The sequence below is a fragment of the Sturnira hondurensis genome, unplaced genomic scaffold (assembly GCF_014824575.4).
Source record: "Sturnira hondurensis isolate 20B ecotype Veracruz unplaced genomic scaffold, ASM1482457v3 Scaffold0020237, whole genome shotgun sequence".
In the NCBI taxonomy this organism is placed as follows: Eukaryota; Metazoa; Chordata; class Mammalia; order Chiroptera; family Phyllostomidae; genus Sturnira; species Sturnira hondurensis.
Genome location: NW_028092868.1, coordinates 1,276,489 through 1,291,387, shown reverse-complemented (window position 1 = coordinate 1,291,387; position 14,899 = coordinate 1,276,489). Strand labels below are relative to the sequence as shown.

At 45.3% G+C, this 14,899-nt stretch overlaps 1 protein-coding gene across 3 annotated transcripts in view; it reads left to right on the top strand.

Annotated features, from left to right (window-relative positions):
* The first annotated feature begins 7,660 nt into the window (after positions 1-7,660).
* STOX1 (storkhead box 1) overlaps positions 7,661-14,899 on the top strand; it is a 61,744-nt gene continuing 54,505 nt past the window's right edge. For all 3 annotated transcript variants that reach the window (XM_037029262.1, XM_037029260.1, XM_037029261.1), the window contains exon 1: positions 7,661-8,062. In XM_037029262.1, the coding sequence (XP_036885157.1) occupies positions 7,753-8,062 (310 nt within the window). In that variant the 5' untranslated portion in view covers positions 7,661-7,752. The remainder of the gene's footprint in view (positions 8,063-14,899) is intronic.

Genomic DNA, 14,899 nt, shown 5'->3' with positions numbered 1-14,899 from the left:
AGAAAGCAGAGGAGAGACAGCCTTGCCGCCAGAATGCAAGGCCGTCTGGAAACAGAGTTCCTTTGAGATCCGAGCACCTGGAGCTGGGCCAAGTCATTTTTTAAATCTGATTTGCATGTAAATGGGGGCTAGGAGGCCCAGCTTTACACCCTTGGAGGTAATAAAACTGAAGAGAAGTGGTTTCTCCTTTAAAATCCTAGAACTGGTTTTGGCACCTTGCCTCAGACCTCCATTCTTTATTCTCTTTTGAAGGAGGTGGGGGCAGGGGCTGTAAGGAAAGAGTTCAACTGGTTTTGAATGTTTCAAATAATAAGAATTCTGCTGAGTTGCTCTGGCCCCAGGGCACTTAGTTGCACTCCTTCTCGATGGGCTGGTGCTCCAGCTTTCTTTCCGGAAGTAATTTTTTACAGCTCTGAGATCTGCCCTCTGACCCTGCGTTTAATGGGGAGGTAGAGTGATGGAGTCTTCATTTTGGTTAGAAAGCTTATTGACTTCGACAGACCCAGTGTAGGAGAGCCAGCCGCCTTGCCTTCTTTTTTTTTCCCTAAGTTTTAAAAAACTTATTTATCTTTAGAAGGGAAGGGAAGAAGTGAGGGAGAGGAATATCAGTGTATGGTTGCCTCTCGTGTGTCCCGTGCTGGGGAACTGGCCTGCAACCCAGGCCTGTGCCCTGACTGGGAATTGAACCGGTGACCCTTTGCTTCACAGGCCCATGCTCACTCCACTGAGCTACACCAGCCAGGGCTGCCTTACCTTCTTTTAAACCAAAAGTTACTGAGAATTTTTTTTATTACACAACTTTTGGAAAGTAGAGAAAAGCCTCAAATAAAAAATTGCTTGTAATCCCACCATTTAGATATAATTTCTGTTAATAGAATGATAATTTTTCCAGTTCCCTACTTTCCAAAGAAATATGGGATTATAGAATGTTTTATTTATTTATTTTTCCTATTTGTAGAATTTATTGGGGTGACCCTGCTTACCAAAATTATACAAATTTCAGGTGCACAGTCCACAGCACATCTGTACCCTATACTGTATGCCACCACCCAAAATCAAGCCTCCCTCCATCACATCTCCTCTCTACGGTCCTCCCCCGCCCTGCACAACCTACGGGAAGTTTAAAATGTTTTTTCGGTATTAGTTCTTTAGTGAAGTGGGGAGGGGCAGAGTGACAGAGGTTTTTACTGGCCCTGACAAAGACTCCTCTTGACCACAGGAACCTTGACCAGGTTCCTATGAGGCTTTGACTTTGGGCCCTGTGTTCTTCTCTGCCTGCCCAGCGAGTCTTAGCAAGAATCCTGCTCAGTCAGTTTAGTGGAAATCCCCCCCCTTGATATCTGATCAATTCATCCCCCACTTTTGATGTCTAATCCTTGACCTGCCATTAGCAAGAATTCTGTTAGGTCAGTTTAGCAAGAATACTCCTACCCTCACGGCCTTCCATTAGTAATTTTCTAGCCACTAACTCCCTCATTCTGCTTATCGGCAAAAATCGCTGGATTCTCTACTGTCTTTGCCTTGTAGCTGCCTGCTGTCTAGACTTTGCAATAATCTTGAATGAAGTCTTCCTCACCATGTTAACAAAGGTCAGAATCATTTTTTCAAAAAGATTTTATTTATTTCTTTTTGAAGAGACAGGGAGGGAGGGAGAGAAAAATCGATGCGGGCTGGGGCGGGGGGAACATCTATCAGTTACCTCTTGTACTCCCCCCATCTGGGGACTGGCACTTGCCCTGACCAGAAATCAAATTGGAAACCCTTCGTTTTGTGGGATGATGCTCAACCAACTGAGCCACATCAGTCAGGGAAGAGTAATTTTTTTCTTTAACACTTGTCATATGAGAACAATGGGATCCCTAGCATTCTTAGCTTTTTCACATTCCAAGCTAAGAATTTTCTTTTCTCCAATACTATTTTCTTTGTTGGCCCCTCGCCCCTGGAAAGATAAAGAAGTGAATTGTTTAAAGGCAAATCAGGATCGGCTCTGGGGATCACCGGCTCTCAGGCCCTGATTTTGCTTCTCTTAGTGCCTCGTGGGACTCAATGACTGTTTCAAAGACGCCAGATTTCTGTCTTCGGGTGTGAAGGTGGAGCTGTAGAATCTGGAACCTGGAAGGGACCCTAAGGAATCCTTCAGGTCAGCCAAGTATCTTTATTGCCAGTTAACAGATGAAGCTAGTGCAGTTCAGAGTCTTACCCAAGAATAAAGAAAGTAATTTAAAGAAAAGAAATGTCATTAAATGTCCTTCTCCTGCCTCCACCTCCTTTTCTCTGCCCTTTAAGTCAACACAGTTGCTTAGCAAAACCTCACATTTTTATTTGAGAAATAGAAAGAAAAGTCTCCAGGCTTCTTTTTTCCTAGTAAAGGAAAGAAAGGTGCTATAGAAGTAGAAATGATCATAATAAAGAGAATCTAAATAGGAAATGCTTTCTAAATCAGCCTTAAGTGTCAAAGCTTGATTTTTTCTGCATTAAAGCGTAGGAACTTTAGCCTGATGAATTTGTTGTGGAAAAAAATTTAAGGTGATTAATCCAAGCATCACCCTCAGTATAACGTGTGTGTTGTAAACAGACTCCAGGCAAGTCACTGAAATCCAGGTGCCCTGGTGTGAGTCCTGGGTGTGCCTGTCCTCGGGGCTTTGCTCTGGACACTGACTGTTGGACAACCAGAACTTCCTGCGATTCACCCTGGAACCAGAACTGTGTTTGTGTCTGTGTATGGTGACACCAGACTAGGGAGGAAGCACCAAGAGCACAGTTATCCTGAGAAAACGCGGTACTTAAATTAGATTTGACTTAGGTGGAATGAATCACATAGCCCAGACACTAGGGCTATGTGTTGGGTCACAGAGATGAACCAGTCAAGGGCCTGGCCCTCAAGGACTCTCAGTTTACCTGATGGGACAGGTAACTAAATATTATAGCCCTTAACATATGTGTTAACAATGTGCTCCAAGAACAGATGAAATCTTCCTGGATGTGTCACAGGCTTTACCCTGGGTTTTGCAGGATACCACCTGGTAGAAAGAGAAAAGGCCTATAGTCAGATAGAATAGTGTGAGCAAAGACGTGGGAGCATCTGCTTGGGAAGGTGTGTAATTTGGGGTTGCTGGATCACAAGATTCTTGGTGTGGAGTAAAGAAGGAGGGCAGGCCTGGCTGATGTGGCTCAGTGGATTGAGTGCCAGACTGCAAACCAAAGGTCGCCGGTTTGATTCCCAGTCAGGGCACATGCCTCGGTTGCAGGCCAGGTCCCTGACTGGAACATGAGAGAGGCAACCAAAAACCAAATGATGGGAAAGAGAGAGAGAAGGAGAGGGAGAGAGAGAGAGAGAGAAGGAGAGGGAGAGAGAGAGAGAGAGAGAAGGAGAGGGAGAGAGAGAAAGGAAAGAAGGAAGGAAGGAAGGAAGGAAGGAAGGAAGGAAGGAAGGAAGGAAAGAGGGCAGGAATGGAAATGGAGATAGAAAGAAAGAGAGAAAGAGAAAGAAAGGAAAGGAAAGGAAGGAAGGAAGGAAGGAAGGAAGGAAGGAAGGAGAAAGAAAACAGGGCAGGAATGGAAATGGAGATGAAGCCAGAAAGATGGGCTGGAGTCGGGGAGTGAAGAGCATTGAACACTCTGCTTCGGATGAATGCCAGGCATCTAATGACCTCGTTTACCTTCTCTAGCAATTATAATGTAGCAAGTATGAATTTCTTCTTTTTCAGGCCCAGTTTTCTAAGCCAAATAAAATCAAACTCCAGGTTCCATTTGCCTGAGTTGGCCAAAGATTGACTCTTAAGTAGGTTTTGGGGATTCTACTCCTTGGAGTTGTCAAATAACAAAACAAACAAACAAACAAACAAACACCCACACTGGGACTTACATGCATGCAGAAAATGAGGAAGGGGGCCTTGTCTTGCCCAAGGATGCTCATTATAGTAGCCTTGGTACATACTGCCGCACTATACTGGTGTCAGGGGCTGCTCCTCCTCCACTGACCACCAAGCTCTGAAGCTCCGTGTTGGCTCAGAGAGGCCCCCGTGATGGTCTTTAGCATATTGCCTCAGAGACCCTTTCACTGTTTCGATCTCGTGGTCCAGTCTCCAAAAGTATTAGCAAATGTTCCTCCATAGGGGCTACTCTTGGGAAAGGCACTTTCTCCAGTTCAACGAAAGGCCCCAGCTTCCCGTTCCCTCCTCTAGGACAGCCATGTTAACCTTCCTCAGTGGCGCTGAAGCCCGAAAGCGCTTTACAGATCCTGTGTCCTGGCCCGTGAAAGGCCGCCGTACTCTTGAAATAACAGCAAATTGGATGAGCTAAAAGAATCTTCACAAAAATGTGATGATGTGTATGTGCCTTAACAGTGACTTTGGAGACACTGTCGTCCTAAGGTGGAATTATCTGGGCAGGAATTTCAGGCAGGATAAGGGGGATAAGAGAAGGATCATTTGGAAGTAGGAGCGAAGTGAAGCTAGTTGTTAGCAATTATTTACTCCCGCGGGGAATAAAGTTGACAGTTGTTAAAATTCCCATTTGTCAAAATGACCAGAGATAATCTCTTAATGTCCCCACATGTATTTCTGAAAGTATTCGTTGAACAAGTGTTTACACGTGGTAATTAATGCACAGTGAAAAAAAGGCTTCTTCTCATCCTGTTCCCTGTTCCTTTCTCTAGAGGTAACCATTGTTCTCATCAGCTTCTAAGGTACCCTTGCCCTTCTATAGATTTTCCAGCTACAGTATGTGAATATATGTGCCCATTTTTCTTTTAAAAAAGCTCTGGAGACTTCTTTTTTAATTCTTTTTTTATTGATTGATTTATTCATGATTAGAGAGAGAGAGGAATGGAGGATGAGATGCGAAGGAGAGAGAGAGACAGAGAGAGAAGAACATTGATTTGTTGTTCCACTTATTCATGCATTCATTGGCTGATTTTTTATGTCCCCTGACTAGAGATCAAACCCACAACCTTTGTGTATTAGGATGATGCTCTAACCAACTGAGCTACCTGGCCAGGTAACCTATTTTTACTTTTTTAACACAGTAGTTGGTCTAGCATACTAGGCCTAGTATGCTATTTGCTTTTTTTTGCTAAAAATATATTTGAGATATTGTCTTATATAAGTATATGAAGTTCTATCCATTTTCTAAGTGACTGCCTAGCATAGTTTGGATTTGTACATTGTATTAAAATTACTTTGTCCTTTCTCAGGCATAGAGTCCATTGAAAATGTCAAAAATTAAAAATCCCTCTATCCTGAAAATTTTTAGTTTAGTTGACAAGTCTGTGCCTCTGAAAGTGGAGAATGAATGGTTCTGCATCTGGTCTACACGGACTACAAAGATGGAAGGCCCTTGAGAAGTTCCATTTCTCTACTTTTGCCACGCAGTACAGGCCATTCGGGATGGAGGCCTATAGTTTTCCTTTCAACATTTAAAACATGTTCCATTTTGTGGTAGTTTGAGAATTTGGGGGTGGATGGGTAACTGGTCCTTGAGGAAAATGAGTGAATACATATTTGGCTATACAGTTTAAATTTTTTCTCCTTACTTTTGTCCCCCCTTCTTTGCTAATTGGACTAGCTTAAATAAAACAAGGGAAATTTTGCAAATCTAAACAAAAGTTTCTGCAGTTTAAGACAGTTCTATCTCATAATCTCAGGCCACGAAACTTCATAGCTGGGTCTACCTTGTGGCATCCTTGCAGCGACAGGCTCTGCTAACAAGGGCCTGGTTGTCTCTGTATATTTCCAATGAAAATTCTTGGGCGACAGAATCGAGTTCAGGACAGTTTTCACACCAGGTGGGACCCATGAGCCATGATGATGGTCTTCCGCCCTCCCCCTCTAGCCAGGTGAGTGGGCAAGGAGATACTGGGACCTGCGCCTCAACTTTCTAAACTTTTTTTCTTGTGAAAGATGGGGCTTAATAATATTACCCATTTTAAAGGGTCAATTTTTGAGAATAAAATTAGATCACACATGTAAAACCCTAGGCAGAGAGTAAGCTGAGAGTAAATGGGAATCATCATTGTCGTAATTCTTATGGGAAAGACATTGTGCTGGATGCTTCTCTTGGGAGTTCAAAGTCATAGTTACTCATCATGAGACAGAATTCTGAGGAGGAGCTTTTCGTTCTCCCTGTGGATTTTACAGACATAGGAGTTCAGTTCATCTGGGCTCTGTGCTGTATTTGTCCACCCCCGCCCCCCATCTCAGAGGCAGGTTCAGATGTGTGTGCTTGCAGGCTTGCACACTTCTTTGAACTGAACATTTTGTCATATTTTTTTTGTCAGAGGGAACCTTGACTTGGTAGTTGTCTGACTCCGTTTCTTACTATCTCCGTCACTGGAAATGCATCTTAATCTAACCTAGCTGCAGTTCCTTATCTGCAAATCATAGATACTAATAGAAGTTAATACAGAGTTGTGACATTAATTCCCCAATATACAGTGTTCAGTAAATGTTAGTGATTGTTATTTAACAACATCATCTATCGCGTATTGTGATCATGACTTACTAGGAGCCAGGTACGGTTATCTTAGGTTACTGTAGTTGTCATTGATGATTAGGGAGGGAGCAGTGGGTCTGGAACGAGCACCACTGTTCCCTCTTACACTGCCTGTTTCTGTGTCTGTAATGCCCTTCCTCACCTTTTCCTATTCCTCCAGGAGGAGCCCAAACTCAGCTCATCTCAATCGTCCCTCATTGCTCTGAGGCACTGGCTACAGTGCTCTGACAGATTTCAAGTATGCCCAGGTCCAACCCAGGGCACCTCTGGAACACTTTACTTCCCTATCACAAATGTCCCAGGGACCGGATCAGATCCTAGAATCTTAAAAAGCTGGATGAAAAGATCCCAACTCTAGATTTCTTTTTTTAACCTTTTAACAGATTTTATATTTAGAGAGGAGAAGAGAGGGAGAAAGAGTGGGAGAAAAACACCAATTGATTGGTTGCCTCTCACATGCCTCCAACTGGGGATCTGGACTCACAACCCAGGCATGTGCCCTGAGAATTGAACCGGTGACCTTTCCATTCCCAGGCCGGGGCTCAATCCACTAAGCCAAGTGTGGCCCAGCTCCAGATTTTACAGGATAATAAGCTGAAGCTCAGAGAGAGGGGAAGTAAAATGCCTAAACAGGTTAGGAACCTAGGGAAACTCAAGCCTGGGTTTCTGATTCCCGGCCTGAGTGAGGTTCATGGCACCTTTAGGCTGTCTGTCCATCGAGACCTCTCTCACTGGGAGCGACTACAAAGCCAGGGAGACAGCGGCCACGCTGATCCTTGCGCCTTTGAGGGCCCCTGGCCGTGCAACCAGCGCCGAGGTCGGAGGCGGCTCCGCTGTCTACGGGTTGTGGGGCTGCCCTAGGACTTGAAACAGCCCCCCGTGCGGGCCCATGGTAGTAAGGGGAGCTCCGGGACGCCAGGGAGCTTGGAAGTAAAAGGAGTCGCCCGCGGTAAGGCAGGCAGAGCCGTGGCTAGGGTGTGGAGAATGACCTGGTGACTAGGCACTTGGAAACCCTCATTGGGCGCCTCGCGGGTGAGAGAGGCGGCCAGCCCCGGGGCCGCGCGTCCGGCCCCACCTCCGGCCCCGCGGAGCACAGCTGACCCCGCCCCCTCGAGTCCGGTTTCTGGACCGCCGGCGCCTCGCTCAGTAAGCCGATCCGTCCCGCCAGGCGTGCGACGCGTCAGCCACCAGTGTTGTGCGCCCGCCGCGCCCGCCCGCCCGTGGATGCGCTAGGCTGCGGGCTGCGACGGCCCGCACAGCATGGCACGGCCCGTGCAGCTGGCGCCGGGCTCGCTGGCGCTGGTGCTCTGCCGGTTGGAGGCGCCCAAGGCGGCGGGGGTCGCGGAGGACCCGGGCGGGCGCGCGGTGTTCTGCGCCTTTCGCCGCGCCAACGCGCGCTGCTTCTGGAACTCGCGGCTGGCGCGCGCCGCCTCGCGGCTGACCTTCCAGGGCTGGCTGCGCCCGGGGGTGCTGCTGGTGCACGCGCCGCCCCCCAGCCTGCAGGTGCTGCGCGACGCCTGGTGCCGCCGCGCACTGCGCCCGCCCCGAGGCTTCCGCATCAGGGCGGTGGGTAAGTGCGGGGCCAGGCGGGGAGGGGCGCCCCACGCGGGGTGCGGAGACGGAGCCCTGGTTACCGGGGCGGGTGTACCTCCCAGCTCAACTCTGGGGTGAGAGGATGAAAAAACAGGCCGGTGGCTGGAGGAGGGCTGTCCTCCCAGCCTCAGCTGGGACTCTCATGTTCTGGCCGCCGCTCTGAGCCAACTCCAGGAGGCCTCCATTCCCTAAAGCTTTCAACCAGTGGAGCTCACAGGTTCCTGGCCGAAGAACTACTTAGGAAAGTGATGCTTTGGGGAGAAAGACTTTGTGCTCGTGGAGCCAGAGGTTCTATCAGGAGATAGGGACCTCTGCCGTCGGAGCATTAGGGCTTGACCAGAATCTACGGATTCTGAACTGGTTGCTGGGTGTTTGTTATTAATTTATTTGTTGATTTTTTTTTTTAATTACAGACGTGGAGCAAAGTCTTTGGTTTTCATATACTGCTGTATTGGGTGGTGTGCTGGTCTTGGACCAGGGACTAGCAGAAGGTTTGGGGTCGTTAACTGCTTGGGTAAAATAAATGACAAATGGCTCTCTGGACACACCCCGTCGACTAAATAGAATTCCTCCTTTCCAGTCTTTTCAGAGAGCCCATTTGTTTAAAAGCAGACAGCAGCTTTTTACCTGTGTGAAATAGCTTCTCATTTGAGAAACTGAACCACAGCACCTCTGAATGAGTGTTCTCTGGCACTGGCCACTGAACTCAGGCAGGCTGTCGGCTCCCTGTAACAGCCCGGTTCTGTCTGTCTGCGTTTATGTGGGCTTGTGACAACGATTTGATGGTGTGCTGTTGACAAGTCACCAGTTGTTCCAGCCCTGAATTTTGACTCCTACCAAGGAATCCTGCTCTCAGTCCATAAATCCTCCTCCTCAGAGGAGCAGCAGCAAATAAAAAACATTTGTTTTAGCCCCCTGGGGGTCAGAGGCACTTGATGTTGTGCCTCATCTGCTCAGAGATGATGTCTCTACATCCCAGGTCAGTGAGGTTAAATGTTGGCTTGTCACCTCCTCCATGCATTACCATTCTATCTGGCATCTCCTCCCCACCCCACCCCAACACACACACCCTTTTTCTTTCCTTAAGAGCAAAAAAGAGCTCATTTCCAAAGCCACATAACATTTCATCTCCTTTTACTTGCAGGAGTGAGTGAAGAAAATAGGTTTTTGGCTCTGAAAGCCAACATTCTCACAGGGAAAGGGGTCTTTCAGACAGTCTGGATGAAAAACTCTTTTCAGTTCTGTGTCCTCGGTTTTTCTGGTTTGAATTAGCAGTTGCATTCTCTGCTTCCCCCACCCCCTTTCAAAGGATAAGCATAGAGTGTATTGCAGAAAGGGGGTAGGTGGAGTTGGGGTCTAGACCTGAGGGTGAAATAGAGAGGGCTTGTGCTAAGTCAGAGTCAGCCGTGATGCCACTCCCTGGAGTCCAATGAGCAGTGGTGAATGCTGGTTCCTGGGCTGGCTCTGTTTGCTGCTGCCATCTGAAAAACACAGTGGACAAAGTGAACACACCACCAGGTGCTCCTACCCTCCACCCACTAGGTAATGCTACCTCATTGCATAACTAGGGATGCAGCGGACACTGTATTCTGTGGAGTGTGCAGGACAGTGGTCTTTATGCTGGCTCATCATCCCTGACTTGGGTGTCTTGGCAGAAATGATTTAGAGGATTTTAACAAAGTCCTGATAAGAATTAAAACATGTAGCTGCGCCCTGGCTGGTGTAGCTCAGTGGATTGAGCACGGGCCTGCAACTTACACGATCTTGGTTCGATTCTCAGTCAGGGCACATGCCTGGGTTGCAGGCCAGTTCCCAGCAGGGGACTCACGAGAGGCAACCATACATTGATAATTTCTCTCCTCTCCTTCCTGTCCCCTCTAAAGAGAAATAAATAAAATCTTAAAAAAAAAACACCAAAAAACATGTAGCTGGAATTTTCCAAAACCGCCTATTGGGACATGTTGAAGAGCAAAATGGGAAGAGCATATTTGGTGCAGGTCAATGAATTCCCATGTGGGGGCGGGGGGTTGTTTCGAATAGAATGGCTAATTACTAATCTAACTTGGGGTCCTTAAGTCAGATCAGCAGAGAGAAGGCATCAAGGCGGCTCTAGGGCCATCTCAGAGCCCCAGAAGGTGGAGAAGGCAGGAGGAGCTGCCTTGCCTGGAAGAACTTGGGAGTTTCAGTCTGCTTGCTTTCCTGAATCTGGCAGCATTGGCTTCCAGAAGCAAAATGAGCTTTCAGGGAGGCAAGGGAAGGGCAGCTGTGCACTATCGCAGGTTTTGCACCATTCTTGTTATTTTGTGGGAACCAGCAGAATCCTAGAAAAAGAAACAAAAGATCAGTTTGGTTACATCAATTTGGTCTCTTTGCTGTATTTTTTTTAAGGTTTACTTACTCCTTCATAAAAGTATTTGGGCATAGGGAATATTGCCAGTCAGTTGAGACGAAATGCTGGCAGGGTAAGAGGTACGGCCATGAGCTTTATAAACCCTGTGCTCCCGTGGTCCTTCTTGACTTGATGCTCATGGAACTTCATAAGATAGGGTGTTTGAGTGCCTTGGCCAAACAGACAGAAGTGACCCGAGCCCCCGATGCAGCAGACCTGATTCTGAGGTCTGTAGGGGTTTGGTTTGCTCCATGTTTTGTGCCTTTTCTTTCCCTTCTCACTTTCTCTACTTCATCTTCCTTCTGGTGAGACAGTATTCCTCAGAGCATTTCCCAAAACCAAAGGACATAGGATCTTTTTATTATTGTTGTTTTATTTTTCAATTACAGTTGACATTCAATACTACTTTATATTAGTTTCAGGTGTACAGCATAGAATTTTTAGCATGATAACCTGGAGCTAACTGTTTTTCTGTGCTCTAGTCAAGTGTTTTCTTTTTTATTCTTTTCCTCTTTCTTTCTTTTAAATTGGCAAAAATTCATTAGCAGATGAAAGGGGTGAGCTCTGGAAGCTGGAGGGAGACACAGCTGTTCACCTAGCTGAGCCACTGCAGGTGGTAGGGGTGGAGGACACCCGTATTTGTTTGGGCGAATCAGCTGTTACTCTGGGTCCAAACCTATTTGGTAAATGAAAGATGGATGATGGCTTCCTGGCGTAAGGGAGGGACTGCCACTTAGCCAAACAAGTTCCTTCCCTTCTGAAATTTATAGCTGAGGTGGCTACCCTTTCATCTCCATCATGGCCTTCCATCTTTTCTCATTGAATAAGAATGCCTATGGCTCTTTCAAAATATTTGTTTTCTTGATTCTGTGTTTCTGTGTTTCATTAATTCATTGTTTCTGTGTTTTTACATCTCCTTTATTCAGAGTTGCATGTTCTCAAAGAGAAAATGGAGTCAATTTGTTTCTTCCACATTCATTTCAAGAGGGGATAGCTGGCCCTGGCCTGTGTGGCTCAGTTGCTTGGATTCCCAGTCAGGGCACATACCTGGGTTGCGGGTCTGGCCCCTGGTTAGGGAGCAGGCAAGAGGCAGCCAGTTGATATTTCTCTTTCATATTGATGTTTCTCCTCTCTCTCTCCCCCCACCCATCCCTCCCCCCTTCCTTCCCTTTTTCCCTCTCTTCCTCTCTCTCTAAAGGCAATGACAAAAAAATGTCCTTGGTTAATGATCAAAAAATTAAAAAATGGAGGGAATAGCTGAGTAGGAAGCTGTGTTCTGGAAGCTGGCTGGTTCACAATCCTCTCCACCCCACAGTGACCTGTGTGGGCACAGCAGGCTCTGCCTTTGGTCGAGTCAGGCCAGAGTTCCCTGGTGTGTGCCTTTGGGGAGGAGGGGTGGAGACTACAGATGAGTCAGGTCAAGCTGGGGAAGGAGAACTAGTGTGAGAATCTTCCCACCTCTCCTCCTGACCCTCCTACCTGCATCCTGAAACATCTGTGAGCACAGAGAGATACACCAAGGCAAACTTGCAAGTGCCCTTGAAAAGTAGAGACCAGCCATTAATTTATGCTACGTATAAATGACTGATTTCAGAATCTATTTTGGGATCTGGTGTGGGAGAGGATCAGCTCCAGGGTATGGGTGCCTGATGGTACCAGACATCTGAAATGTTGTCTGACTTGCTCTGTGATTTAGGGAAGGGCACAGGGGAGCACGTAGAGATGCTGAGGAGAGGGAGTGGTCCAGCTCCTATTCTGTTTTGTTTCTGAGGTGGGGGGCAGCTTATAGGTTTTAGTAGCCAACAGAATTTTTAAGGTGCAATTTATATTGAGTGAAATGCACAAATCTTAAGTGGAGCGTTTGATGCGTTTTTAAAATATATAAAGAAATGAGTGTAACCCAAACTTTTAAGAGGATTTAGAACACTATCATTACCTCAGAAAGTTCCCTTTCACCCCTCCCCAATCACCTCTGTTCCCACCCTCATAAGTAACCACTCTTCTGATTTTCTTTTAACCATAAATTTTGCCTGATCAATAACTTCATGTAAATGGAATCATTAGTATGTACTCTTTTATGTGAGGGTTCTTTTACTTAGCTTCATGTTCCTGAAAGTCATCTTTCTTGTAATACTAGTTTGTTCCTTTTTATGAGTAGAATTTCATTTTATGAATATACCACAGTTTATCCATTTCTCCTTGGATGAACACCTGGGAAATTTTTCCAGTTTATGACTATTATGAATAAAACTTCTGTGAATATTAATGTACAAGTTTTTTATGCTTCTGCTTTTCTTTTTAAAATTTTATTTAATCTTTAAAATATTTTATTTATTTTCAGAGAGGGGAAGGGAGGGAGAAAGGGAGGGAGAGAAGCATCAATGTGTGGTTGCTTCACGCAAACCCACCACAGGGGACCCGGCCTGCAACCCAGCCATGTGCCCTGGACTAGCAATGCAACCTGCAACCCTTTGGTTCACAGGCCAGCACTCAATCCACTGAGCCAACCAGCCAGGGCAATATGCTTCTATTTTTCTTGGGTTCTTACCTAGCAGAACTCACTGAGTAGGTTATGTTTAATTTTTTTAAATTGATTTTGGAGAGAGAGAGGGGGAAACATTGATTTGTTGTTCCATTTATTTATGCATTCATTGGTTGGTTCTTGTATGTGCCCTGACACAGTACTGAACCTGCAACCTTGGTGTATCAGGATGACGCTCTAACCAACTGAGCTACCTGGCCAGGCCTGAACACTTCTTCATGTGCTTATCAATTTCCATTGTGAAATGTCTGTCCAAATCTTTTGCTTTTTTATTGCATTGTCTTTTTACTAATATTTATTATTACTTGTTATTTTATTATTGTCAAATTGTAGGAGTTCTTTGTATGTCCTAAATACCAGTCCTTTGTTAGAGGTATGCTTTGTGACTATACATTCTAACCTGTGGCTTGTTTATTTAGTTTTACAATGGTCTCTTTTGGAGACAAGTTCTAAATATTGATTGTCTACTTTATCTATTTTTTTTCTTTATGGATTGTACTTTTTGCTTCCCCTATAAATAAATTTTGCTGAACCCAATAATTTTCTTCTAGAAGTTTTATGGTTTTACATTTGGTCCTATGATCCATTTTGTGATAATGTTTGTGAAGGCTTTGTGGTGTAGGTTGAGTTTTGTTTGTTTTGTTTTGTATATATGTGTCTAATTTGTTCGAGGACAGTTTGTTGAAAAGACAAGCCTTTCTTACTAACTTGCCTTTGCAACTCTGTGGACAATCAGTTGGCCATGTCAGGGTCTGTCTCCATCGTCCGAGTCCGTCCTGTCACCGATACCACACTGCCCTGTTGCACTTTATAGTGTGGCTTGAAATCAGATATTGTGAGGCTCCTACCTTTGTTCTTCCTAAAAATCGTTTTGGTTACTCTAGCTTCTTTGTTTTTCCATTGATATTTTTGAATCAGTGTGTCAGTTTCTTTAAAAAAAAAATCTAGCGGGGATTTTGATTGGGATTGTATTGAATAGTAGATTGGTAGGAAATTAGATGAGAAATTCATCCTGGTTTGCCTGAGACTGCCCGGGTTTTAGAAGTGATGATCTTGCCATCTTGGGACCCCCTTAGTCCCAGGCAAACTGGGAGAATTGGTCACCCTAATCTGGGGAGAGTTGACATCTTAGCATTTCACGAACATGTCTCTCTGTTTGACTGTCCTTAATGTATTTTTTGGTGTACAGGTCTTGAGTATCTTTTGTCAAGTTTATATTCCTAAGAACTTAATGTTTTAGATGCTATTATAAATAGCATTATTTTTTAAAAAGATTTTGTTGATTTATTTTTATTTTTTAAATATTTTATTTATTTATTTTCAGAGAGAGGGGAAGGGAAGGAGAGAGGGAGAGAAATATCAATGTGTGGTTGCCTCTCATGTGTCCCCCACTGGGAACTGGCCTGCAACCTAGGCATGTGCCCTGACTGGGAATCCAACTGCGATCCTTTGCTTCACAGGCCCACGCTCAATCCACTGAGCTACACCAGCCAGGGCTGATTTATTTTTAGATAGAGGAGAAGGGAGGGAGAAAGAGAGGGAGAGAAACATCAATGTGTGGTTGCCTCTCATGTGCCGTCTACTACAAACCCAGCCTGCAACCCAGGCATGTGCCCTGACTGGGAATTGAACCAGTGACCCATTGGTTCACAGGCCAACACTCAGTCCACTGAGCCACACCAGCCAAGGTGTAAATAGTATTATTTTTAGATAAATTGTATTTTGGAAAAATTTTAAACTTATGGAAAAATTGCAGATATTACAGAGTTCAATATTCATCACCCAGTTTTCCATAATTTTTGTACCTTACCTTTAAAAAATCAAACTATTATTTACATAGCATAACAGTTATCATTTTAAAGTGCATAATTCAGCCCTGGCTG